Source organism: Entelurus aequoreus, linkage group LG03, assembly GCF_033978785.1.
Source record: "Entelurus aequoreus isolate RoL-2023_Sb linkage group LG03, RoL_Eaeq_v1.1, whole genome shotgun sequence".
NCBI lineage: Eukaryota > Metazoa > Chordata > Actinopteri > Syngnathiformes > Syngnathidae > Entelurus > Entelurus aequoreus.
In genome coordinates, this window is record NC_084733.1 from 69,010,319 (window position 1) to 69,034,419 (window position 24,101).

Consider the following 24,101-nt stretch of genomic DNA (forward strand, 5'->3'; position numbering starts at 1 on the left):
TTGATCATATCTGTGGTCTATGTTATTAACAGCTCCATCTATTTTACAGGACTTCTGCTTTCTCCTGTCTACGAGAGCTGGAGGTTTAGGAATAAACTTGGCCTCGGCCGACACGGTTGTCATCTTTGACTCGGACTGGAACCCTCAGAATGACCTGCAGGCACAAGCCAGAGCTCATAGGATCGGACAAAAGAAACAGGTTGAATATGGCCGACAACCAATAGCATTAAATAGTGTTTTTTGAAATGCGCACACGTCCGGCAGATGTCATAAGGGATACATTGTGGCCGTTTATGACCATTTGTTATTTGTATTGCAGGTGAATATATATCGACTGGTTACCAAGGGAACAGTTGAGGAAGACATCATCGAGAGGGCAAAGAAGAAGATGGTTTTGGACCACCTGGTCATCCAGCGAATGGACACCACTGGTCGGACTGTACTGGACAGCAACTCTGGCAACACAAAGTAAGACTTTGAACTTCTTGGGCTTTTTTTGTCATCATATATCACACATGCACTTCCTGTCATTTGCCTTGCAGTTCCAACCCATTTAACAAGGAAGAGCTCACGGCTATTCTCAAGTTTGGTGCAGAAGATCTCTTTAAAGAGGCAGAGGGCGAAGAGTCTGAACCACAGGTACTTTGTCATCATTAACACCTTAAAATGACTTTTTATTAATTGAATCAGTAGGACAGTGCTCATTGTGCAACATGTAAGCAAAAACATCACAGTAAATATGCCAGAATTAGCTACAGTAGCTAAATTCTATGTGTTGTCTAAGGCAGGCCCCATCAAACAAACTCTAATAATTTTCTTTTTACAGAAAACACACCTATTATTAAAACCAGATATTAAAGGCCTACTGAAATGAGATTTTCTTATTTAAACGGGGATAACAGATCCATTCTATGTGTCATACTTGATCATTTCGCGATATTGCCATATTTTTGCTGAAAGGATTTAGTAGAGAACATCGACGATAAAGTTCGCAACTTTTGGTCGCTGATTAAAAAAAAGCCTTGCCTGTACCGGAAGTAGCGTGACGTCACAGGTTGAAGAGCTCCTCACATCTGCACATTGTTTTCAATCATGGACGCCAGCAGCGTGAGCGATTCGGACCGAGAAAGCGACGATTACCCCATTAATTTGAGCAAGGATGAAAGATTCGTGGATGAGGAAAGCGATTCAGATAGGGAACATGCTGTGAGAGGCGGGTGGGACCTGATATTCAGCTGGGAATGACTAAAACAGTAAATAAACACAAGACATATATATACTCTATTATCCACAACACAACCAGGCTTATATTTAATATGCCACAAATTAATCGCGCATAACAGACACCTACCCCCTCACGTCCATATAACCCGCCAATACAACTCAAACACCCGCACAACACACTCAATCCCACAGCCCAAAGTACCGTTCACTTCCGCAAAGTTCATACAGCACATATATTTCCCCAAAGTTACGTACGTGACATGCACATAGCGGCACGCACGGACGGGCAAGCGATCAAATGTTTGGAAGAAAGCTGCGTACTCACGGTAGCGCGTCTGCTATCCAACTCAAAGTCCTCCTGGTTGTGTTGCTGTAGCCAGCCGCTAATACACCGATCCCACCTACAGCTTTCTTCTTTGCTGTCTTCATTGTCCCTTAAACAAATTGCAAAAGATTCACCAACACAGATGTCCAGAATACTGTGGAATTTTGCGATGAAAACAGAGCTGTACTTCCGCAAACTCCGTGACGTCACGCGCAAACGTCATCATACCGAGACGTTTTCAGCCGGATATTTCCCGGGAAATTTAAAATTGCACTTTATAAGTTAACCCGGCCGTATTGGCATGTGTTGCAATGTTAAGATTTCATCATTGATATGTAAACTATCAGACTGCGTGGTCGGTAGTAGTGGGTTTCAGTAGGCCTTTAATGATAAGACTAGTTATAATAAGCATAAAACCATTACAAATAACAATTATCAGTAAGGGGCGAATCTACTAAAGGTTTGCGTGTACTAAAACATGTGCAGACTTGATAGTGCACGCAAAAGTGATCTATTAAACTTGTGCGCAGAGGAGTGTGTCTCTTTAAGTGAGCAGAATAAAGAGCACGATCCATTTAGCGCATCTGTCTTAATGAATATGCAGAATATATGCTGATCATCAGAACGCCCACATTACTGGGAGCAGGAGATGCAAACATAATCATTCAGCACACGCAGTGCGATCTATCAAGGCTGATCACTGTTCTGGGGGCGCTGTTTTGTATCTTTATTTAACACTTCTGAAAAGTATGCGCAAACTGACGTAGTTACGCACACGGCTGTGATAACGATGTGCTTGTGTGCAAAGACAGACAATGGACAGAGAATCCTCTGTCCACGTGTATGTCAACTATTTAGACTATCATAAATGAAAAATATTAGACATATCGTCTATTCAGCAATGTTATTTTAACATTATGTAGCTGCTGGATGACTTAAAGGGCTGATTAAAACAGGTTCATTTGATGCATTTTGGTGTCTGCTGGTGTTGTTTTTTGCTGTTATGTATTTTTGGAAATATATTTGTGTAATATATCTCCTATATGGAAAAAAAAAATGTCTTTCAGTTTGCCTTTTCTTGTGTTTGGATTTTTCCAGACGCATTAATGCGCGGCAGTTGGGATGGTCGACCGCCTCCCTGCATTGCGTCAGGACATTAATACTTAAAATACTAAAAATGGTTTCAGGTTTCTAAACATTCCGCTTCTATAGTGCAGAAAAGGTGGTACAGATTATAGATGTGTACTGCTAGTTCAGAGCACAACATGAATGTGGAAGGCACATAAGGCTAACAGTACACGCAAAAAAACCAATCTAAATAAGGCGGTGTGCACCACTTTTCAACTGTACATGCAGTATTGGTAGATCACACGCAACACACTCACTAGTAGTACACACAATTATATAGTTTGCACACGCTGTTTAGCATGTAGTATTTGAATCTTAATGGATCAGGCTAAGTGTGCAAGTTTCACACAAGTACAGGACTGGTTGGTCTTAGGCCATGTTTTAGTATTTAAATAGTTTTCACAATGAGCCTCTGATGGAAACAACCATTTGGCTAAATTTTAAACTATGTCGCTGTGTGTTAGTATGTTACTCTGTTGTTGGTTTTCTTCTATAATAAAACCTTGGAGGGGCAAACTTTCCACTTTTTAAAGTAGACATTTGTCCTTTTTGCAGGAGATGGACATCGAGGAGATTTTGAGGTTGGCTGAAACAAGGGAAAGTGACCAAGGACCTGGAAGTGCCACTGATGAACTTCTCTCTCAGTTTAAGGTGCCACTTACACATTATCTTTTACATTATTTCATTAATCCATCCATTCAATATCTACAGCTTGTCCCTATCGTGGTCGCGGGGGTGCTGGAGACTATCCCAGCTGCCTTTAATATTACTATTAAATATGGGTGTACCGATGCAAACTTTTCACTTCCTAAACCATACCAATATTGGAGCCTTGAGTATTGTATGATACCAACAAAGGTCATACATACATACATAAGGGACTCGATCAAGTGAAATTACTCAGAACAATGGGAGCTATGAGAAACACGAACCTATTTATAACAACTGTCTGGAAGGGACTTATGCGGTCTTTAAATGAAAGAGAAATGGTAATTGGTTCTTTGGCGACACTTAGTGGCCACGATAGTTCATTAAATTAGGCTCATGACGCAATAAGTTGAATAAAAGGACGCGTTTGTTACTGGATACTTTCTATTGTATGTGTTTAGTAATATGCAACTATAATTATTATTTATATTGACAAATGTCATAATTTAAAGTGCAATATTGTTCAGTTAAGCATACTAATTACCATTTTTTAATGGACAATAAGCGCACTAGCATATTAGCCGCACCCACTAAATTTTAGAGCAAACAATATTTTCCCATATATTAGCTGCACCAGACTGTAAGCCGCAGATATATACGTTGGGTTATTTACACAGACAGATTCTGTAAATGTTTATTTACCTACATTATTGTTTACAAACGGTGCCTGTAACACGGCAGTAAAACGAATGATCAAACAAAACAGAAGTCATCTTCATGGACTCACTAGCTGTGGAAGTTATCTCTCTAATCAGCTAAACAGACTCAGTAATTCCATGGTGACGTTTTGGTGAATTTACTGCGAAATTTGTGAAACTGAAACAATACAAAAAGATTGCTGTTGTAAGTTAATAATCCTGACACAGACACTCGTGTTAACATATTCGTTATTGCTAACGACGTAGCGTCATTACATTACAATAGCACTTACAAATATGCATTAAAACACTCTTACAGACGTCCTACATGGGACCGTTTACTAAGTATAAGCAGTTTTGGTTATATTGTAAAACTTATAAACTTTGTTTGGAGTGTTAAATGAAGAATCCATTCGATTATACGCTATGGACGGCTAGAAGACTGAACGGCACTCCGGTTAAAACAATTAAAAAGCACTACCGGTAAATAGAAGGACACTGCAGAACCTGCAGTGAGCAAACTCGTCCAAAAGATGGCGCCGTAGTACAAACAATTAAACACCTCTCATTGTATTTGCTTGTTTTTTTAATTTGTATTTTTTTATGGCCATCAGCAAAGAAAAATCCTTCAACTAGTCACACCGTCTTATAAACCGCAAGTTTCAGAGTGTAGAATTTACGGAATGTTTAGCTTGTGCGATATGTTGTGTAGCTGCTAGCTTCTAGTAGCCTATAGCTAGGGATGTCCCGATACAACTTTTTCACTTCCGATACGATACCGATATTGTAGCCTTGAGTATTGGCCGATACAGATATCAATACGATACGATATAGGCACGAATCAGACATATATTTATTCTTTATTTTGTTGTGTGGAATGTTAGAAAAGGCTTGATAAAGTGATGTTACTGTTACTGATGTTGTAGTGTTAAAACAGAAAACAATAGTCAGCAAGAGTAGGTATAGGAAAAACTGACCCATTTATTATTAACCACATGTCTGTGGTGAAGCTTATAGCATTTGCCTTCTCCACGTGTGCTGCAATACACTTTTTAACCTCTTCGTGCATCTGGGGTATAGTTTTGTCTACAATGTAGTGGCGGCTAGGAATAATGTAGCGATGTTCGAGGTGCTCCATTAAGCGTTTAAACCCGACATTACTGACCACCGACAGGGGCTGGTCATCAAGCACAATAAACTGGGCTATCTTTTCGGTTATGGCCATTGCCTTTTTGCTGTCCCGTGGTAGTTTGTCACGTCTTGCAAAGCTTTCAGCCAGCGTGGGTTGCTGAAGCGAGCCAGAGGTTTGTTGCTTCGCCTTGCTGCTCTCGCGAAAATCCTCATGTTCTTTTTTGTGGTGTTTTTTCAAATGTGCGGTGAGGTTGCTTGTATTGAACCTTCCCGGTCCCTTCCACGGGACACTTGCGCCTGACAAATGTTGCATTTAGCGGCAAAGTCTTTGTCCGAGTTTAGGTTCAAATACTTCCACTCAGCCGACATCACTACACTTTGCTGCAAGCACACGCGTTGTCGTTGTTGTGATCACGTGGGCTGTGCATGCTGGATCAGAGACTCTCTTCTTCCGCGGCCGGCACCAACGTTAATTAAGGGGCATTGCCGCCACCTACTGTGTTGGAGTGTGATCAAACCAGAGTCACCTATTATAGACGTGCTGCAGCGGTAAATGGACAGCTTATATCGGAGCGCTTATATCTGAGTTTTTAGATTCAGTCCGATAAAATCCGATATTCACTTTTTTGGCTAATATCGGACTGATTTCCGATATCAATATCGGATCGGGACATCCCTACCTATAGCCTACCATGTTTACCTTTTGTAAATAAAAGCCTAACCTTGTGTGCTTATTGAAGGACATTTAGATGTTAACTGGCTGTCCATCTTTGCACAAGTAAAAGTGCTGCAGTACAGCTTGTATCAGGGAGTTTAGATGCAAGCCAATACAATCCGATACTTGTCTTTTTGCTGATAATGGACCGATATCTAATATCAATTATCGGATCAAGACCTCCCTACTATTAAACACCATGTATTATTTAGGTGGCCAATTTTTCTAGCATGGAAGAAAGCGTTCCCACTGACTTTGAGGACAAACCGGGTCGGGAATGGGATGACATCATTCCTGAGGAGCAGCGACGCAAAATAGAGGAGGAGGAGAAGCAGCGCGAAATGGATCTTTTCATGCTGCCCAGAAGCAGAAGTTCAAACAAGCGGGTAGGTTACAGGAACCTACCTAATCTGTACTTTTACAAAGACCGATCACTTGGATTGCTTAAACTGTGACCTGTTTGCTGTGATAGGCTCAGGCCAATGACAGCGACAGCGATGCTGGTGCCAAACTGAAGCAGCACTCCTCGGGCTCTGAAAGCGAGACTGACGACAGTGACGAAGATAAGAAGCCAAAAAAGAGAGGCAGGCCGCGTGCCCGCAAAAATAATGTGGAGGGTTTTAACGATGCAGAGATCCGCAGGTAAAATATTGTTTAGATTTTGCTGTACTACAACAATTCTTTGTTGACTTGACTTAAAACCTGTCTTGTTCTTGATCATCCTCCAGGTTCATTAAGGCATACAAGAAGTTTGCAGCTCCACTTGAAAGGTAAGAGCGCTGGTTGAAAAATAATTGCCATGCTTCAAATATATACCTGCTTTTTACTGTAAGTGGTGTCACTAGATGACTGTAACTGTAACTTCTAATAGCAGTGTGTCTTTATGACATTAACGCACTACCTGCAGAGCAGGTATGACATCTGTAAAGTTGAGGTTTACTGTGGAATTTAAAGAGTGCGAAGCATTTGCTTGCAAAAGTTGGAAAACATTTCAACATGAACCTGAATGTTTGTAATTTTTTTATATTACTTGACATCTAGCACATTATCTGTAATTAATGTTTTTCAACGCAATAAAAGCATCTGTAGACCCAAAAGAAAAAAACTAAACAATCCGGCTATATATACGTTCCTTACCATCATGGTAGATTAATTTTGAAGTAGAGTCACTTTGTTTTGTTTTATATGTACATTGTACACATTTTAGGCTTTTAAAAACCCTCCATACACTGTTATTAAAGTTTCACATATACTCGAACACTTGCTATGTTCTCAAACACTTTATACACTCCTATGGGTACTGTTCACATTTGAAACAATACAATACCAAATTCTGTTACCAGGGAATCGATACCAATACTCAACGTTACTAATTTTCGGTACTTTTTTGTGTGTTAATTGATATTGATTGTTTTTTATCAAAAAAGTGTATTTTTTATTGCAACATTTAAAAATAAGCTGATTATCATAACTGCTGTCCAGTTGTGTTATCTTGTTTTACTATCACATTTCTGAGTCTCATTTGTATGACATTAAGCTGCAATTACAGTTGCAAGTCCTGGATGTTAGATCGCAGTAGTGTATAGTTTAGGGTTTTGTTGGCTAGTCAGTTCAGCCTTTGCTAAATCTAGTCTTTTGTTGCACCCTAAAAAGTGTTAATACTCTAAGCATTGTACTTATTACTCACTAGCTGTTTGATTGTAACGTTCGTCCTAGTTGTAGTTTTCTTTAACAAATTTGGAGGTGTTGAAATTGCCATGTAAAATTGCTAATGCCTATCAGTGGCATTTCAATAGCAAAGCCAATGTATATTAGCATCAAGCTAGCTTTTTTGGAAAAGTGGAGCCTTATTTAACTTACGTTGGAATGTAAAATGCAACATTACCAAGAGGTAGTTTGGCTGAGTCGCTCTCATTGCTGCTTGAGTGATCGCCAAGTGCCGATGTGCTAAGAGCCGAAGTGCGTGACGTCCCGAGCAGCCTAGGTCCTGAAACATGGCACGTTGGATTTTACGTGACTCACTGCCTGGTAGGACTGGCGGGATTTGGTCGGTGCCAAAAAGTCAAAAATTCACTAGCCGTTCCTACACTTATGTAATACAAATGTTAATACTAACGAATGATGGCACTAAAATTAGCTGCATGTTGATAGGGATGTAACGATATAACAATTTTCTATTTGTGGAGAGGCATAGCTCGGTTTGTAGAGTGGACGTGCCAGCAACTTGAGGGTTCCAGGTTCGATTCCCGCTTCCGCAATCCTAGTCACTGCTGTTGTGTCCTTGGGCAATACACTTTACTCACCTGCTCCCAGTGCCACCCACACTGGTTTAAATGTAACTTAGATATTGGGTTTCACTATGTAAAGCGCTTTGCGTCACTAGAGAAAAGTGCTATATAAATATAATTAAATTCAATTCTATCACCATTATTCTTATTATCACAGTATTATTTATTTTGCTCAAAAAGTAACCTTGTTTCTTTATGAGCAAACATTCAGGTTCATGTTAAAAAAACAGACACACAATATACATTTCTTGAAAGTAAAAACATTAAATATTGTTCTGGCTTCTAAAGAGCCATAATATTGTTATTTAAGTGTTAAAATATTTTTAATTTCTTCAGTTTTTATTTGTAAAGGTTTTAGAGCGTTTCTCCGTGTCATAGTCCTTTGTGTATAGAGTGATCACTCTGTTCAAAATAGCACAGCTTTCAGGCTCAATGTGCACAATTGAATATCTTAGTTGCTCAGACAACAATGTTTATATACGTTTAGTTTGTGGTTTATGATGTTTGTAATGGGGAAAGATGTTACTTTGTCTTGTATTTCAAGTTAGCATTAACTATCAATGAGCGCTAGCTTGCTTGCTAAATGAGCAATATCACCGGTCTGTGAGTTTATCAATCACAGTTTTACGATAATCTTAATTTAAAACGATAACACTTTTAGCATAGCAATAAGGAGGTTCGCTTGTTCTCTAATGATAAGCGGCTTCCTTTGGGGCTTGGATTTTGTGCCAGAAACCCGAGATGGCGCAGAATGTTTGGACGACATTGTAGTAATTACAATGGATACAAATGTTAACGTTAATAAACAAGTAGGCTCCATGTGGCTGAGCCAATCAGCTGTCAGGACAGAGAACCATCTGTAGTTGGTCCGCCATCAGCCAATAGTTTGCTCTATACAATGTTTTAATTGCTGCATGCGGTAAACGGCTGGTAATGTCAAATACATTTTATAATACAACATATATGATATTTATGTTGTCTCAGGTTAGAAGCCATTGCACGCGACTCTGAGCTGGTAGACAAGTCGATAGCAGACCTGAAGAGACTCGGCGAGCTCATTCACACCAGCTGTGTGGCCGCTGTGCAAGAACACGAGGAAAACCTTAAAGAGAACCCAGTTGAAGGTAAAGTGTTGGTACTTGTGTATTCCATCATGTTTATGCTAAAAAATGAGTAAGATTTTGACACCTGGAAATGCTGCGATTCCAGCTAAAGGTCCCGGGAAACGACGAGGAATCAACATCAAAATTTCAGGGGTGCAGGTCAACGCCAAATCCATCATACAGCACGAGGAGGAGTTTGAGCCCTTACACAAAGCGGTGCCGCCCAATCCGGATGAAAGAAATAAGTAAGCAAACACACTCAAAACCAGAGATCGATCAATATGTTTTTTTCAGGGCCGATACCGAACATTAGCAGTCAAGCAGGTCGACATTTATTTTCAATAAAAGTTAGCTATACATAAATGGTAAATGTCAGTAAACCGCTGCACAAGGTTTTAAGTTTTTAAAATGTTTTAATATTACAAAATGTCGTACCAGTAGCAACATAATGTTTTCTGCAGCGCTATTGTTGTTTAATTTAGCACGGAAAACATCAGGGGATTTCACAAACACCTTTATCACATGTGCGTAATGCTCCGGTGTAAGAGGAGCATCAACATTTTCATTTTAAAATATAGAAAAATCTGCTGGGAAAACTGGTAAAAATACCGGTATGATAGTTAAAATTTGCAACTACTCAATTTAATAACATTTTATAAAAGTTAATGGATTTGATTAATTGTAAGGTTTCCTTATTGTAAACATTTCAATAAAATCAATTTTGTGCTCCTTAACGTAACTTATAGTTGAGACATTTTTCAAGCTGGCTGGCATCATTTCTTCCTGGATGTTACAGAAATTTTGAGAAGGTTTGAGCTGCTGCCTGTTCTTATTTACTTACAGTACGGCGTAAATCTCCTATTTGTTATTTACGCAAAGTTTGGATTTATGGCATATATCTCTTCTGTCATCTTAATGTCCATCCATTTCTGTCGATCACGGAACATGAAGCCCTGCACGCTGCTTTAATGAGCTGTGAGTGTTGCGGACGGAGGCTTGTCGAGGTACTCAATCGCTGCAGTAGCAAAAAACAAACAAAAAGGGGCCAGAAAAACTGGATATCCTGGCAAAAGTGTAAAGTTTTGACATGTAAGCAGATGAGACGTACTGTAGGAGACCAGCGAGTGGCGCAGTAAAAAACAGCTGAGCAGACCAGAGAAGAATTCTCACAAGAACTCAAATAAATTCCTGTCAGATATCGAAACATATTTGGGGAGAATGTATGACAATGACAGTATTTTTTATTCTTAAAGGAGAACTGCACCTGTTTTGAATTTTGCCTGTTGTTCACAATCATTTGAAAGGGATCACGATGGATGTTTTTTAATTTTTAATTTTAAATATTAAATAAATGCAATCAAAAGTCCCCTTACAATGGAGGCATTGGGAGCCGCTCAATTCTGCCCATAAAGCCCTTAAAAAACATGCAAACACCTCCATCGAGGTTTTATATACATGATGTAAGTAAATATGTAACGTAGTAACTGGCAAATTTATTATAACATTTAGATGGTACGTATTTTGCTCATTTGACCTATACATGGGGCATTTATTTCAAAAACCTATCACGTTTGCTTTTTTTTTCATCACTGATTACTACTCACTGCAGACTTTACGAGAGCCAACAAACATAATAAAACATCACTTACTGTACAATGTCTGCTGTCATTAGGATGTCGTTCATATATTCCCATTTATATGAAAAATATCTCATAATCCTTACGAAGAAACGGGATGGGAGGCGGAGGGGACCAAGCGTCTCATGTCGTTCTGGCCATTTTCGGGTCCTAAAGTGTACCAACTTGTCGGAAAACCTACTCAGACTTCTTTTGTCCAGGTGAAATGCATGATTTATGATCTAGAATAAACTTACAGGAAGCTAGGAAACAACAGACCACTCGATGATGTAAACATAGGTGCACTGGAAGAGATCACGGTGGACTACAAATAGTTTGTCTGCTGTACTGGACTTTGTTCACTTAATATTTAGAATGCATTAAAAAAAATCCATCCATTGTCATGTCTTTCATAATGATTGTGAATTATAGGCCTATTTGCAAAAAAAGTGCAGTTACCCTTTAAATTAAATTACTTTTCTCATGCAGAGCAAGCGTATTGGTGCTTGAGCAGTTATCTATCATCTACTTCATAAAAATATTTAAATACTAAATAATGGTATCATATGTGTATATATTGTATCTGCTGATGTAGGTCTGTTGTAGTTGGAAAGAAAAAAATAGACAGATATACGTCAAAATGCCAAATAACGATAATTAGTCGATCTCTACTTAAAAATATTTAGGAAGATCTTGTGCGTCACAGCTGACTTTGTTTTGATTGTCAACAGGTTCAGGCTTACATGCAGAGTCAAGGTAGCACACTTCGATGTGGAATGGAACGTGGAAGACGACGTCCAGCTCTTACTGGGAATATATGAACACGGGTTCAGCAACTGGGATCTGCTTAAGACCGATCCTGACCTCAAGCTGGGCGAAAAGGCAAATATCATATATGAAAGCGTATTCTTGCTGCTGTCATCGTTGTGAATGGAGAATGACTTGTGTTTATATCTGAACAGATTCTTCCAGATGATCCTGGCAAGAAGCCTCAGGCCAAGCAGCTGCAAGCTCGAGCAGAGTATCTTCTCAAGCTGCTGAAAAAGGAGCAAGACAGTGGAGATCTGTCGAAAACAGGAGATGAGGTGTGCTGAAGTCAACATGTGGAGCTCATCAGCACAGCTCGCGTCACATTTCCATCCACACTTATCTAGCCTCTTTCCCTTGTAAGGTCAAAGTGAAGAAAAGGAAGCCCCGGGTAAAAAAGGAGAAGGTCGTCAAGGATGAGCAGGGTAATGACATCTCATCTCCACGCTTGTCCGACAATCCGTCAGAAGAGGGCGAGCTCAAGGTTCGATATTCTCCCTTTTTACACGTCTTTTGGAATTTTTTATGGACAAACAAGTCTCATTCATCCAAGTCATTGTACTGTCAGGGCATTGAATCAAGTAGACAGGCTAGAGGTGTCCTTAACATCCACTCAGGGGTGTCAAACTCGTTTTCATTGAGGGGCACATTGCAGTTATGGCTGCCGTCAAAGAGCTGCCTGTAACAGCAAATCAAATATGAATTTGCCTATGAAATAGATTTTAATATAAACATTTTTTTATATACTATATAGAAAAAAAATCTGTTGATTTTACAATATGAAACTGGCAACTCAGTCATCAGAATTTTACTGTAAAATGTACAGTTTTTTGCAACATATTGTAGTAAATTGAAAATGACTATCATTATTTTTTTACGTATAAAAAAAACAACAATTCTTAGTCTCTGGGAATTGTACTGTAAAATTGATGGTGGTTTTTACAACATATTTGTCTAAATGGAAAAACCGTACCACTGTTTTTTTATTATTTTATTCTGGCCACTGAGCCACCAATTTTCTACCATTAAAAATGTGGCACCATTTTTCCATTCACAGTAATACACCATAAAACAACAACCATAGATTGTACGGTAAAAAACTGGCAGCTGAGTAAAAAAAGTGATAGTTATTTCAATCTACTTTAATATGCTGTAAAAGTCTGTACATTTTACCGTAAAATCTTATCATTTTACAGTGCACAATTTGATAGATAACTTGCGCTGAAATCATAAAACATGTGGATATTTAGGTATTGATTTTTATTTTGACGAAAAAAAAGGAAAGTATGACAATATAGTATTTGTTGCAATACTCAACAAAAATAGGAGACATATAATCTTTGAGGAAAACCTTACTTAAAACATCTGTATGCATGTACAACACTTAAGAGTTTTAGCATATCAGTATGTGAAATTGTACTAATATGACTCAGTTCAAGAGGTTGTTCATACTACATGTTTTCTAAGTATAAAGAAGAAAAATGTTGATTAATATTTTGAACTTCATTGGAAATTGTATATAATTCATCTCATCATCAGAATTGTTTTGAAGACTTATAAAGATAATTTCTGTATTTGGAATTTGGAATGTAAACTGTTACAAGATGACAACAGGAAGTGAACATATGTGTTAGAAATTGATAAGAAGTGAAAAAGGGTAGAATTAAATATGCCTTGCTTCTTCCTACTTTTCAAACATATTAAGAGAAATTATAACTTTTAACTTGTATAAATGTATCACATGTAAATGTATGCATATTCAAAGTACATTGATATCATACCATACCATACTGGATCCTATTAAAGTTTAAAAGATGTACAATTTCATGCAGTACATGTTTTTTTTGTCAAAATGGAAAAAATTAATGATTTAAGTAAGAAAATATAAGGTACTTTATTGACGCATATTTTTTCCAGGCATTTGCGGGTCATATAAAATGACGGGACGGGCCAGATCTGGCCCCCGGGCCTTGAGTTTGACATCTATGAGTTAGATAATCATAAATAAAGTCTGCTCAAATGAGGAAGAACGTCTTCGAAGACCACCTGAACAGTCCAGTGCAATCGATTCAATGCCCTGAAAGCCAGTTAAGGCGACACACAACTACCGGTAAATATAATCTATTGTGTTTTTTCAGGAGGAAGGAGCAGAGAAGTCACCTGCCAAGAAAAGACAAAAGAAGAAGGACAACAAGGAGAATAAAGAAAAACAGGGAACCCCCAAAAAGGAGAAGGAAGGCGAGAAGGAAAAGAAGGTCAACAAGGCAAGAAAAGAAAAGGTAATTCACCCTTAATGAAACACAATGATAATAATAATGATAAATGGGTTATACTTGTATAGCGCTTTTCTACCTTCAAGGTACTCAAAGCGCTTTGACAGTATTTCCACATTTACCCATTCACGCACACATTCACACACTGATGGCGGGAGCTGCCATGCAAGGCGCTAACCAGCAGCCATCAGGAGCAAGGGTGAAGTGTCTTGCCCAAGGACACAACGGACGTGACTAGGAAGGTAGAAGGTGGGAATTGAACCCCAGTAACCAGCAACACTCCGATTGCTGGCACAGCCACTCTATCAACTTCGCCACGCCGTCCACACCTGTACACACGCTGTACACACCTGCTGTTGTATACAAGAGCTGTAAGTAGGATCACTATCGGTCGATTTCAATGAAAAAGTAAGTGATCGCCCAATGCCGATTGGGGCCCATTCAGTGCAGATCACAAACATGATCCCCGCTGGTTGATCCTTTATTTTTGGTTAGCCGGCTGACAGAGGCAGCAAGCAGCTAACCGTGTATGTCCAAACACAGCGTTTTGCCGCTCTTGTAAATTAATTATCATCACCTCCATTGTAGTAAAAAAAATACATTTCTTACACGTATTATAATCACTGTAGGACCGGAGGAGGTGGCCAAATATGTTAACACACCGAGTAAGAGCAAGCAGGAGCAGACAAGAAGGCGTGCTAATCGCTAAACTAGCCTCTAAGCTAGCTTGAACAGACACAAGAAATAAGTGCTTAATACGTTTTAATTTGTGTAGATGGACACGCGTTACAGCAGAAAGTATGCAGCTTTTAACAAGAATTTCAACAAGTAGATTGGGGTTTTTAAACCTTTACCATCGAAACTGGAACCGCTAATATGATGTGCAGTGCATTTTTCAAATTATCGTAGATAATAGATAATATAGAGAGTATTCCAATGTTTGGAATCTACGCTTTTGAGTGATATACGGGTTATTACGGTAATCTACGTCACAGCAGCTGCAAGCAGACGAGGCAAGAAGCAGAGTGGACGGGGTTTATTTAGTGCAGCCAGCCTGAGACGTATCAGGGAGGAACATGGAAGCAGATTTCTACAACAAAGTTCTGTTCTGAAGAAAAGTCATATATGGATTATTATTATATGGATCTGTGGGTATTTTTTTGTCTTTTGTGTTCATGGTTCGCTGTGTTTGTTGCATATTTGTTGCATTTGGCTTTATTGTAAAAGATCGATCCTGAGACGGTCGTCCAAGAAGTAAAGAGGAGAGACGTTCATATTTTCTTAATATTCACTGTTGTATTGTTCATAGTTAATATTACAAATCCCACTTCATTTATTTTCATGTGCATTATTTTATTCAGCGAAAAGGCTGTAAAATTCCATTAAATTTTTTGAGGTGGTCTGTCATGATATTTTTAGCATTCTTTCAGTCATGTTGTGAGTGTTTGTATTGTGTGTTTAGCTTTTAGCTTTTACCTTTTTCTACGGCATTTTAGGAATTTATTTTAATAAAATTATCACGGTTATCATTATTATCACAGTATTTTTTTAAATGTGCTCAAAATTTAAAAAAAACATTTATACTGAAATCTTTTAACCAAGTTTTATTTAAAAAACAACGCATTCAAAATGATTTTCTTTGTAGGATAAATATTATTGTAGATAAAAACAGTTTCATCAACCTCAAGTAGAAATTGAATGTGCATATGAAAGCAACAAAACCATTATAAACAAAGTAATATGGCAGGAAAAAAAATACTAAAATAAATCTGAAAACTGTGCAAGATAGCACTTTATAGACACAAGAGATTAAAAAAACAATGTAAGAATTTTGAAAGATGGCCCAAATGGCCATAAGACGTAACTGCACTTTTTGTCCATATACCGGTAGATAAAAGTAATGTTCATGTATGAGATCTGGGGCTGCCAATTATGGCCAAAGTAATAATTAAGATTATTGTTGTCAATATTGAAATCATGATTACTGATTGTTATGTAGAGCAGTGTTGGGGTGTGAATGTAATACCATCATGTCATTTGTAATGTCTAATAAAAAGGCTATATATAAACATTATCTATATATCTAAAGACAAATATATATTTTTTAAATTCTTTAATAATGTCAACTTGTCAGCTTTTTGTCATTACATGATGCCTTCATCTCTATTTTTACATTTTCATAGAGGGAGGTATTTTTTTTAATTATTAATTTATTTTTAACGTTTAAGTGATAAAAGTTTGTAAATCGAAAAGTTCGCAAAAAGAGGGGTTTGTAAATTGAGGTTCCACTGTACTATAATTTAGTTTGCATATTTGTATACATTACTCTCTATCAATTTAATTTTGCTTGTAAATATACAAATACTTTAATTTTTTTTCTGTACATAACAGGCATTTTTCTTGTACGTTTCAGTAGAACTGCACATTGTAGTCTTTTTCTTACATATTGATTTGTTGTGCATTGTCCAGGCTAAAGGAGCCAAAGGGAGGAAAACCCAAGGGCCAGTCCACATCACCGCCGGCTCCGAGCCCGTTCCCATCGAAGGAAAGGAGGACGATGAACTCGACCAAGAGACTTTTAGTATTGTAAGTTTGTTGCGCAACACAAGTTTGGTGCGTTTCTTTTTTTTTTTAATAAGTCAGTCGTATATCTGTCGTCATTTGTAGTGTAAGGAGCGCATGCGGCCCGTGAAGAAGGCCTTGAAGCAGCTGGATAAACCAGATGAGGGCTTGTCGGACCAGGAGCAGCTCCAGCACACACGCACATGCCTGCTGAAGATTGGAGACCGAATCACAGAGTGCCTTAAAGCCTACAACGACCCCGAACACGTCAAGATATGGCGACGGTACGATGATTCCATGTAATTGTTCAGTGTAATACATTTAATACTATAGAACCTCAATCTTACGAAAATAATTGGCAAAACGGAAAATGTGTATATTGAAGCAAATTTCTCCATAATAAAAATGTAAATACAAAATAATGGGTTCCAGCCGCAAAAAAAGTCAATATTTCAGTGAAGCTTTGTACACTTTGAACCCAATATAAAGTGCTGTACAGTACTGTATATCAAAAAAACATAACAAGGAGGTGATGAATTAACTATCTCTTTATTAACAAGGCAAAACAACAACAACAAACTGAACTGTCCTTTGTATGCGCTACTTTGCCAACACACTCACATACAGAAGTCCCTTTGGTGCCCTTACAAACGATCAGAAATCACAGAAATCCTTAACTTTAAAAAACATATTGCTACAATAAAAACATTTAGAAAAGTAAAATCCACACATTAACATTGTCAAAGGAGGTGCTGATGAAAAAAGAAGCAGACTGAGGGATAAGGGAGCGATCGGGGGGAGGGGAGTGCGTGCGTGCGCTTGAAAAACGCGCTGCTGAACGAGCGGTAGCCCATCTCTCCCACTGTAAAATAAGTCTGCTTTGGCATATTTCTCCAGAAAAGTCTGGTATAATCACAGTTAAAACTTGCTGTGGTACGAAGTCTGCTTTGTCTGTTCCTTTTTTTTTTTTTTTAACTCCACAGCGATTCTTACCTTCTTTTGGGACTCGTATTGAGTTAGTAAAATGGACAAAACTTCTCAAAAGGCGAATAAACACAGAAAAGGCACTCCTGATGAAACGCTGAGAAGTGACTAGGAGTGTACTACGCAGCATGTGACGTGGAAGGCTCTGCCACCCCAAAAATTGTGCGCCCTGCTTTTTGCCTGCAGGCGTGACACAGAATGAATGAAGTACCGTATTTTACGGAGTATAAGTTGCACTGAAGTCTAAGTCGCCTTTTTTTGGGGACATTTATTTGATAAAACCCAACACCAAGAATAGACATTTGAAAGGCAATTTAAAATAAATAAAGAATAGTGAACAACAGGCTGAATAAGTGTACGTTATATGACGCATAAATAACCAACTGAGAACGTGCCTGGTATGTTAACGTAACATGTTATGGTAAGAGTCATTCAAATAACTATAACATATAGAACAAGCTATACGTTTACCAAACAATCTGTCACTCCTAATCGCTAAATCCCATGAAATCTTATACGTCTAGTCTCTTACGTGAATGAGCTAAATAATATTATTTGATATTTTACGGTAATGTGTTAATAATTTCACACATAAGTCGCTCCTGAGTATAAGTCGCACCCCCGGCCAAACTATGAAAAAAACTGCGACTTATAGTCCGAAAAATACGGTACACAGTGAAATGGTTTACACACAAGGGCATATTTGGCTCAGTACCTAAATCGAAATGTTTGCAAGTAGAGAGAGGGGTTCTTAAATCGAGAGCCCAACATTTTGTCATGTTTTCCACAGAAACCTCTGGATTTTTGTGTCCAAATTCACCGAGTTTGGCGCCAGGAAGCTCCACAAGCTTTACAAAATGGCCCAGAAGAAACGATCACATGATGATGAGGCAAGTGGCCGACGAATGTAGCACTCAGTGATGGAACTGCTTGATGGCGCAGACCTTCAACTTTTTGATGGACTTTTCCAGAAGGAGCTGAAGAAGAAGGACGACCCCGCAGGCAGAGTTAAAGCTTTCCGGCCCGAAGCCTCCAGTTCCAGTCGGGATTCCTCGGGACCGCAGTCAGCGTCGTCCCACTCGGCAAAGTCAGGTCCACACGGGCACCACAGAGACCCTTACAACATGGGCAACAAACGCCACTTTGGCAACGACGGTACGTGGAAATATTTATATTTTATTTATTTTCCTGAACAAAGACTACTACTAGAGGTGTAAAAAAAATTATTTTCTAATAAATCACGATTCTTATTTGTAATGATAGTTGATCAATTAAAAAAACATTTTAATAGTTTTTTATATTTTTAATTTATTTAGTTATTTTTTTAAATCTGTCCTGTCCAGGTACTCAGGCAAATCATATTGTTGATGTAGATGATTTGCTGTACAGATTTATTTTAGAAAAGAGAAGTGTGGGATACTTGTTGCCTTTTTTGTATTTGACCTTGTTAAATGTTTGGGAATAATTGTATTAAACAATACCAGTTTTCTTTTAAGTAACATAAACATGTATCAGAGCTGTTTGTCTACTTTTTGGAGGAATGTCGTTAATCATACAACTGGCCATTCTTTGGCTTTTAACACTACGTGAGTTGTGTGGTCTTCTGTCCTCTGTTGTCCTGTGTGGTTAGGGTTAGGGTTATAAATTTTTATGTCTATTTTACTGTTTTAATTGGTTTTACCCTTTAAAATCGTTTTAATCATATTTATTTTTTATATTGTCTCTGTATTGGTTTTCTATTCATTTATTCTTTGTTTTTATTCAGTCATTGGTGTAGCATAATATTGTTTTTAATATTGTTTTTAATATTGTTTTTAACATGGCTGTGCAGCACTTTGGAAACATTCTTGTTGTGTAAATGTGCTATATAAATAAAGTGGATTGGATTGGATTGGATTGTCATCCAATGTTATTAAAAAAACTTGATTTTGAATTGACAATCGATTCTGAATCAAATCGTTACCCCCAAGAATCGAATCGAAGCGTGTGGTGCCCAAAGATTCACAGCCCCAACTACTACTAGTGAGACTAGTGATAATGTGTGATACTAGATCAGAATTTTGAGTACCGGTACTGATACAATACTAGACTAGAATGTACAATAATATTGCAATACTTGACCTAAGTTCATGATACTACTGTAAACTAGTGTTTTCCATGCTATTGCAATTAGGGGTACACTAGGGATGTAACAATATGAACATTTCATATCTTGGTTATTGTGACCAAAATAATTAACGGTTATCATTATTATGGCGGTATTGTTGAATGTGCTCATAAGTATTTATACACAATGAAATCTTTTGACCAATTTTTTTTTTTTTAATAACTCAAATAAATACACTATTTTGCTCGTTTTGTGTTTGTTATGCTTCTCTGATGGTGTTTTAGTCTTAATATTTTATCCGTTTTAGTGGCTAAGCTTTTATTGTTTTATATATTGCTTTCTACTGTAGCACTTTAAGATTTATTTAAATGAAAAGTGCGTAAAAAATAAAGTTGATTATAATCATTTATTAATTCTGGCGGGTGTTGTGGGGTCCTACACTGTTCAGTGGTCAATTATTCCCAAACATTTAACAAGGTCATTGAACGCACCACAAAACAGTATACAAATACATATCGATCACTCTGTTCTAAGAAAGCACAGCTTGTAGGTTCAATGTGCACAAATGAATAACTTAATTGCTCAGACAGGAATGTGTTTATATAAATTTAGTTTAGGTTATGTCTTTTCTGAATGGAGAAAGACGCTAATGTCTCTTATTTTCATGTTAGCATTTAAGCTAGTGTGCTGGCGCCAGTCAGTCTGTGAGTTTATAGAAGTGCCGTTATCAATCACGATTTTTTTATAATTTTGATTTAAAACGGTAAGACTAACCGTCGGGAGTTTTACTGCGGTTGTCATTAATACCGTTTATCGTTATATCCCGAGTGTGCACGGGCGGATATGAGGAATTATGACGTCACAACGATAAATCCGATAACCAATATCGGAAAAAACCATGCTCCAACGAGGCGAGATTATTCTTGCTGTGCTGTAGTCAAATCAAGCGCCCCTTTTCTCCAGCGAGCGCTGTAAACAAACATGGTGTCGACCATGTAGGACTTTATCACTGTTTTATAGGAAGACCTTTCACTCACGATATGCACCAAATTTCTGCGAACATTCCACTGGGAAGGAAAAACATCGTACTTCAACACATCAATCTTTATCAGCCACCTGAAATGCCAGTATCACTGCGACGGTGTTTTGAAAGCCTACGAAGAGGCCTGCTGCTAAAGAAGCTGCTTCAAAGACATTTGTGCACATACTAAATCCAAATTTAATAAACATTACATATCAATAAAGGATTGGTATCTGTATCAGTATCGACTTGGGAAAAAAATATTGTGCATCCCTAATTGATGATACCAGACCAGGTTTTAGGATATTGGATTGGATCAGTACAATACTATTGCAATATGAGACCAGGGTGTATGATACTGTTGCAATACTAGACGAGGGTTTTTGATATTACACAAGAGTTTTTAAAATACTAGACCAAGGTGTGTGATACTAGACTGGAGCTTACGCTACTACTGCAGTACTTAGACCAGGGTTTACGTCATAATTACAATTTTTCAGGGTTTTTGATACTTGACCATGATTTACGATAATATTGAGATACTAGAACAGGTTTGTGTCACAAGAACAGGTAAAGAAATACTAAACCAGGGTACGCAATACTAGTTGCATATTACTTACACATAAGAAGTCTCCAAAGCAGAAGCGTATTTGAAAGTATCCAGTAACAAATGTGTCCGCATCATTCAACTTACTGCATCTTAAATTAAGGAATTATTGTGGGTAGGTGCCGCCAAAATACCAATTACCACGCCACTTCAACTTAAAGACAGCATACATCAATTCCAAATAGTTCATAGTGTCATGTACATAGTGTGTATATATACCCTCCCCATTTATTGTATATAATGTTTTTCAAATGACCTGACATGTGTACTGTGTATATGTACATAATTTATATAAAAAAATGTACGTAATTGTTTATATACATGTTACAAGTTATATATATTTTATTATTGAATGTATCAAATGTGATGAATATTTAATGGACCTCAATGGAAACAACCCTTTTGGCTTTTTGTGCCATCCTTTTGCCTTTTTAAAGCATTACATGGATTCAATCCTTTAAGATGTCAATAAACTTCCCAATCAATCAATATGTTTACAATGGAAATGATTCTTAAGGGTTTGGAATTTGTTTGGGATACTTGACCATGGTTTAAGAGAGTGTTATGATACTAGACCAGGGTATACAATACTATTGTGATACTTAACCCATGGTACACAATATTTTAACCAGGTTTTTACAGTACCAGACCAAGTTTCCTGTATTTGTATTGAGCTCAACAGACTTCAAATATGACCAAAGTGTGAATAACTTTGACTTGGATTGAAAATGTGCTCGACTCTACAGACCGAGGAGACTGGCAGAGGGAGCGCAAATACAATCACCCCGGCAACAGCAACCCGTCGTGGCAGGGGGAGCGCCACCATCCGTACGACGGCCACCGCTACAAGGACCACTACGGCGACCGGCACTCTCACGGGGACTCATATCGCAGCTCGGGTGGTTACCGTAACAACAGCTCCCCTCGCAAGAGGCCGTATGACCATTACAACAACGACCACGACCACAGGAGCCACCGGCCGTACTATGACAGGTGACTTGAAACACAGCACATTATGCTGCACTGTGAACATCAAACCTTATAGTCTGTAGTAGGGGTGTCCAAATGTCTTCTACCAAGGGCCGCGTACTGAAAAGGCAAAGCATGCGGGGGCCATTTTGATATTTTTTTAATCTGTAAAAAAATGCTGAAAACAGAAATTATATTTACTTAAAGGCAGGTCTTTGTGTCAGCTTTGTATTACAGGTGATGTGATTATTCTCATTGGCCGATACTCATAGTAATCTGATATCAGCACAAATGGTACATAAGTCAAACAGAGAACAATGCTAGGTATGAAAAACATTAACGTAATTATTGTTAACTGTACAGAATGGACTTATGCTGTCTTTAAGTTGAAATGGAGTGATCATTGTTTTTTTGGCAAGACCTAGTGGTCACAATAATTTATTTAACTGATGATGTAGTAAGTGCAGTGATGCGGACACGTTTGTTACAATAGTAATATGCTGCTGCCTTGGAGACTTTAAATCGGTATTTAATATTATTTGATACTTATTGACCAATGTTGTGTTTTAAACTGCAATATTGTTCAATTATGGACACTAATTATGTATGTCGAGTTTGCGCTAATCCGATACTTGGTATTTTGTATGAATCAGATCGATATCTGATATCAATATCATATCGGACACCCCCAGTTATTAGTATCAACATTTAAGCTTTTTCTTACTGCATTGTCTTTTTGTTGTTTTTCTTGCATTGAATTGAATCGAATTGAATTTTTGAATTGAATTATATTTATATAGCGCTTTTCTCTAGTGACTCAAAGCGCTTTACATAGTGAAACCCAATATCTAAGTTACATTTAAACCAGTGTGGGTGGCACTGGGAGCAGGTGGGTAAAGTGTCTTGCCCAAGGACACAACGGCAGTGACTAGGATGGCGGAAGCGGGAATCGAACCTGGAACGGCCACTCTACCAACCGAGCTATGCTGCCCCCCATTGTTAATTGTTATGTAGAGGTGGGGGAAATAATCAGACATGGACGATTATAAAATTGATTAGTAAACGTCAATAATTGGTAATTGATTTATTTCTTGTAAATAAAGTAATTCAGACAGTTTAAAAATGTTGCTGACTGCAGCGAGCCTAATCACAGAGAGATCAGACCAGCTCCTTTATTAGGGAACTTGTGTTCCAATTTTGCAAACATTTCCATACATTTAATACATGTGATTACAATTTCTTATTACAAATGCAGTGTTTCTAAAAGTTCCTCTACTGCAGACCACCTTCTTGATCGATATCTTTTATAATCGAGCAAGAGCAACAAAGATGCAACAAACACGGTGAAACATAAACGCAAAGGGTAAAAAAACAACCACTGATTCGATATAATATCACTGTTTTGCAGCGACATTACATCAAGCATCATTATCCAGCATTATCTGCTGGTCACATTGTATATCACAGCCAGTTTAACTGCATATCATGACACGTATTAACTCATGTCACATAAAAAAAGTGCAGATTTTAACCATTGGAATAATTTCTACAGTTTGAAAACATTCAGCGGGCTGCATTGAGGTGATCATTATGTTGTATAATGCCCAGGTAGCCCAGTTAACTGCATTTTTTATGCTGTTTTGCAAGACCTGTGTCACATGACTTCAAACTTGACACTTCATTGGCTGGTTCTTAGACAGGATCGTTTACTTTAGCCTTACTTTACCGGAAGTGAGTCTTGCTTTTTGAAGGAGCAAATTTTTCTACAGACTTTTTCAGCACTGAATTTTTTAACACATTTTTTTACACTGACTTTTAAAACATAGAATTTTTTGCCAATTAAATTGTCAGCATATTTTGATGTAAAAAACATTTGTTCACAGAATTCAAACGCA

The 24,101-nt window shown here is 37.9% G+C and overlaps 1 protein-coding gene across 4 annotated transcripts in view; it reads left to right on the forward strand.

Annotated features, from left to right (window-relative positions):
- The window catches only part of chd2 (chromodomain helicase DNA binding protein 2), a 66,383-nt gene that overhangs the window by 39,453 nt on the left and 2,829 nt on the right, over positions 1-24,101 (forward strand). For 2 of the 4 annotated variants that reach the window (XM_062042562.1, XM_062042561.1), the window contains exons 20-37: positions 50-199; positions 320-468; positions 543-639; positions 3,233-3,328; positions 6,082-6,255; positions 6,342-6,511; positions 6,598-6,639; positions 9,142-9,281; positions 9,367-9,505; positions 11,608-11,758; positions 11,839-11,961; positions 12,048-12,167; positions 13,822-13,962; positions 16,426-16,542; positions 16,624-16,802; positions 18,293-18,392; positions 18,474-18,657; positions 21,984-22,230. In XM_062042562.1, the coding sequence (XP_061898546.1) occupies positions 50-199; positions 320-468; positions 543-639; positions 3,233-3,328; positions 6,082-6,255; positions 6,342-6,511; positions 6,598-6,639; positions 9,142-9,281; positions 9,367-9,505; positions 11,608-11,758; positions 11,839-11,961; positions 12,048-12,167; positions 13,822-13,962; positions 16,426-16,542; positions 16,624-16,802; positions 18,293-18,392; positions 18,474-18,657; positions 21,984-22,230 (2,519 nt within the window). Of the gene's footprint in view, positions 1-49; positions 200-319; positions 469-542; positions 640-3,232; positions 3,329-6,081; positions 6,256-6,341; positions 6,512-6,597; positions 6,640-9,141; positions 9,282-9,366; positions 9,506-11,607; positions 11,759-11,838; positions 11,962-12,047; positions 12,168-13,821; positions 13,987-14,302; positions 14,530-16,425; positions 16,543-16,623; positions 16,803-18,292; positions 18,393-18,473; positions 18,658-21,983; positions 22,231-24,101 lie in introns of those variants that run through there. The other 2 variants (XM_062042563.1, XM_062042564.1) reach the window with 2 other exon arrangements.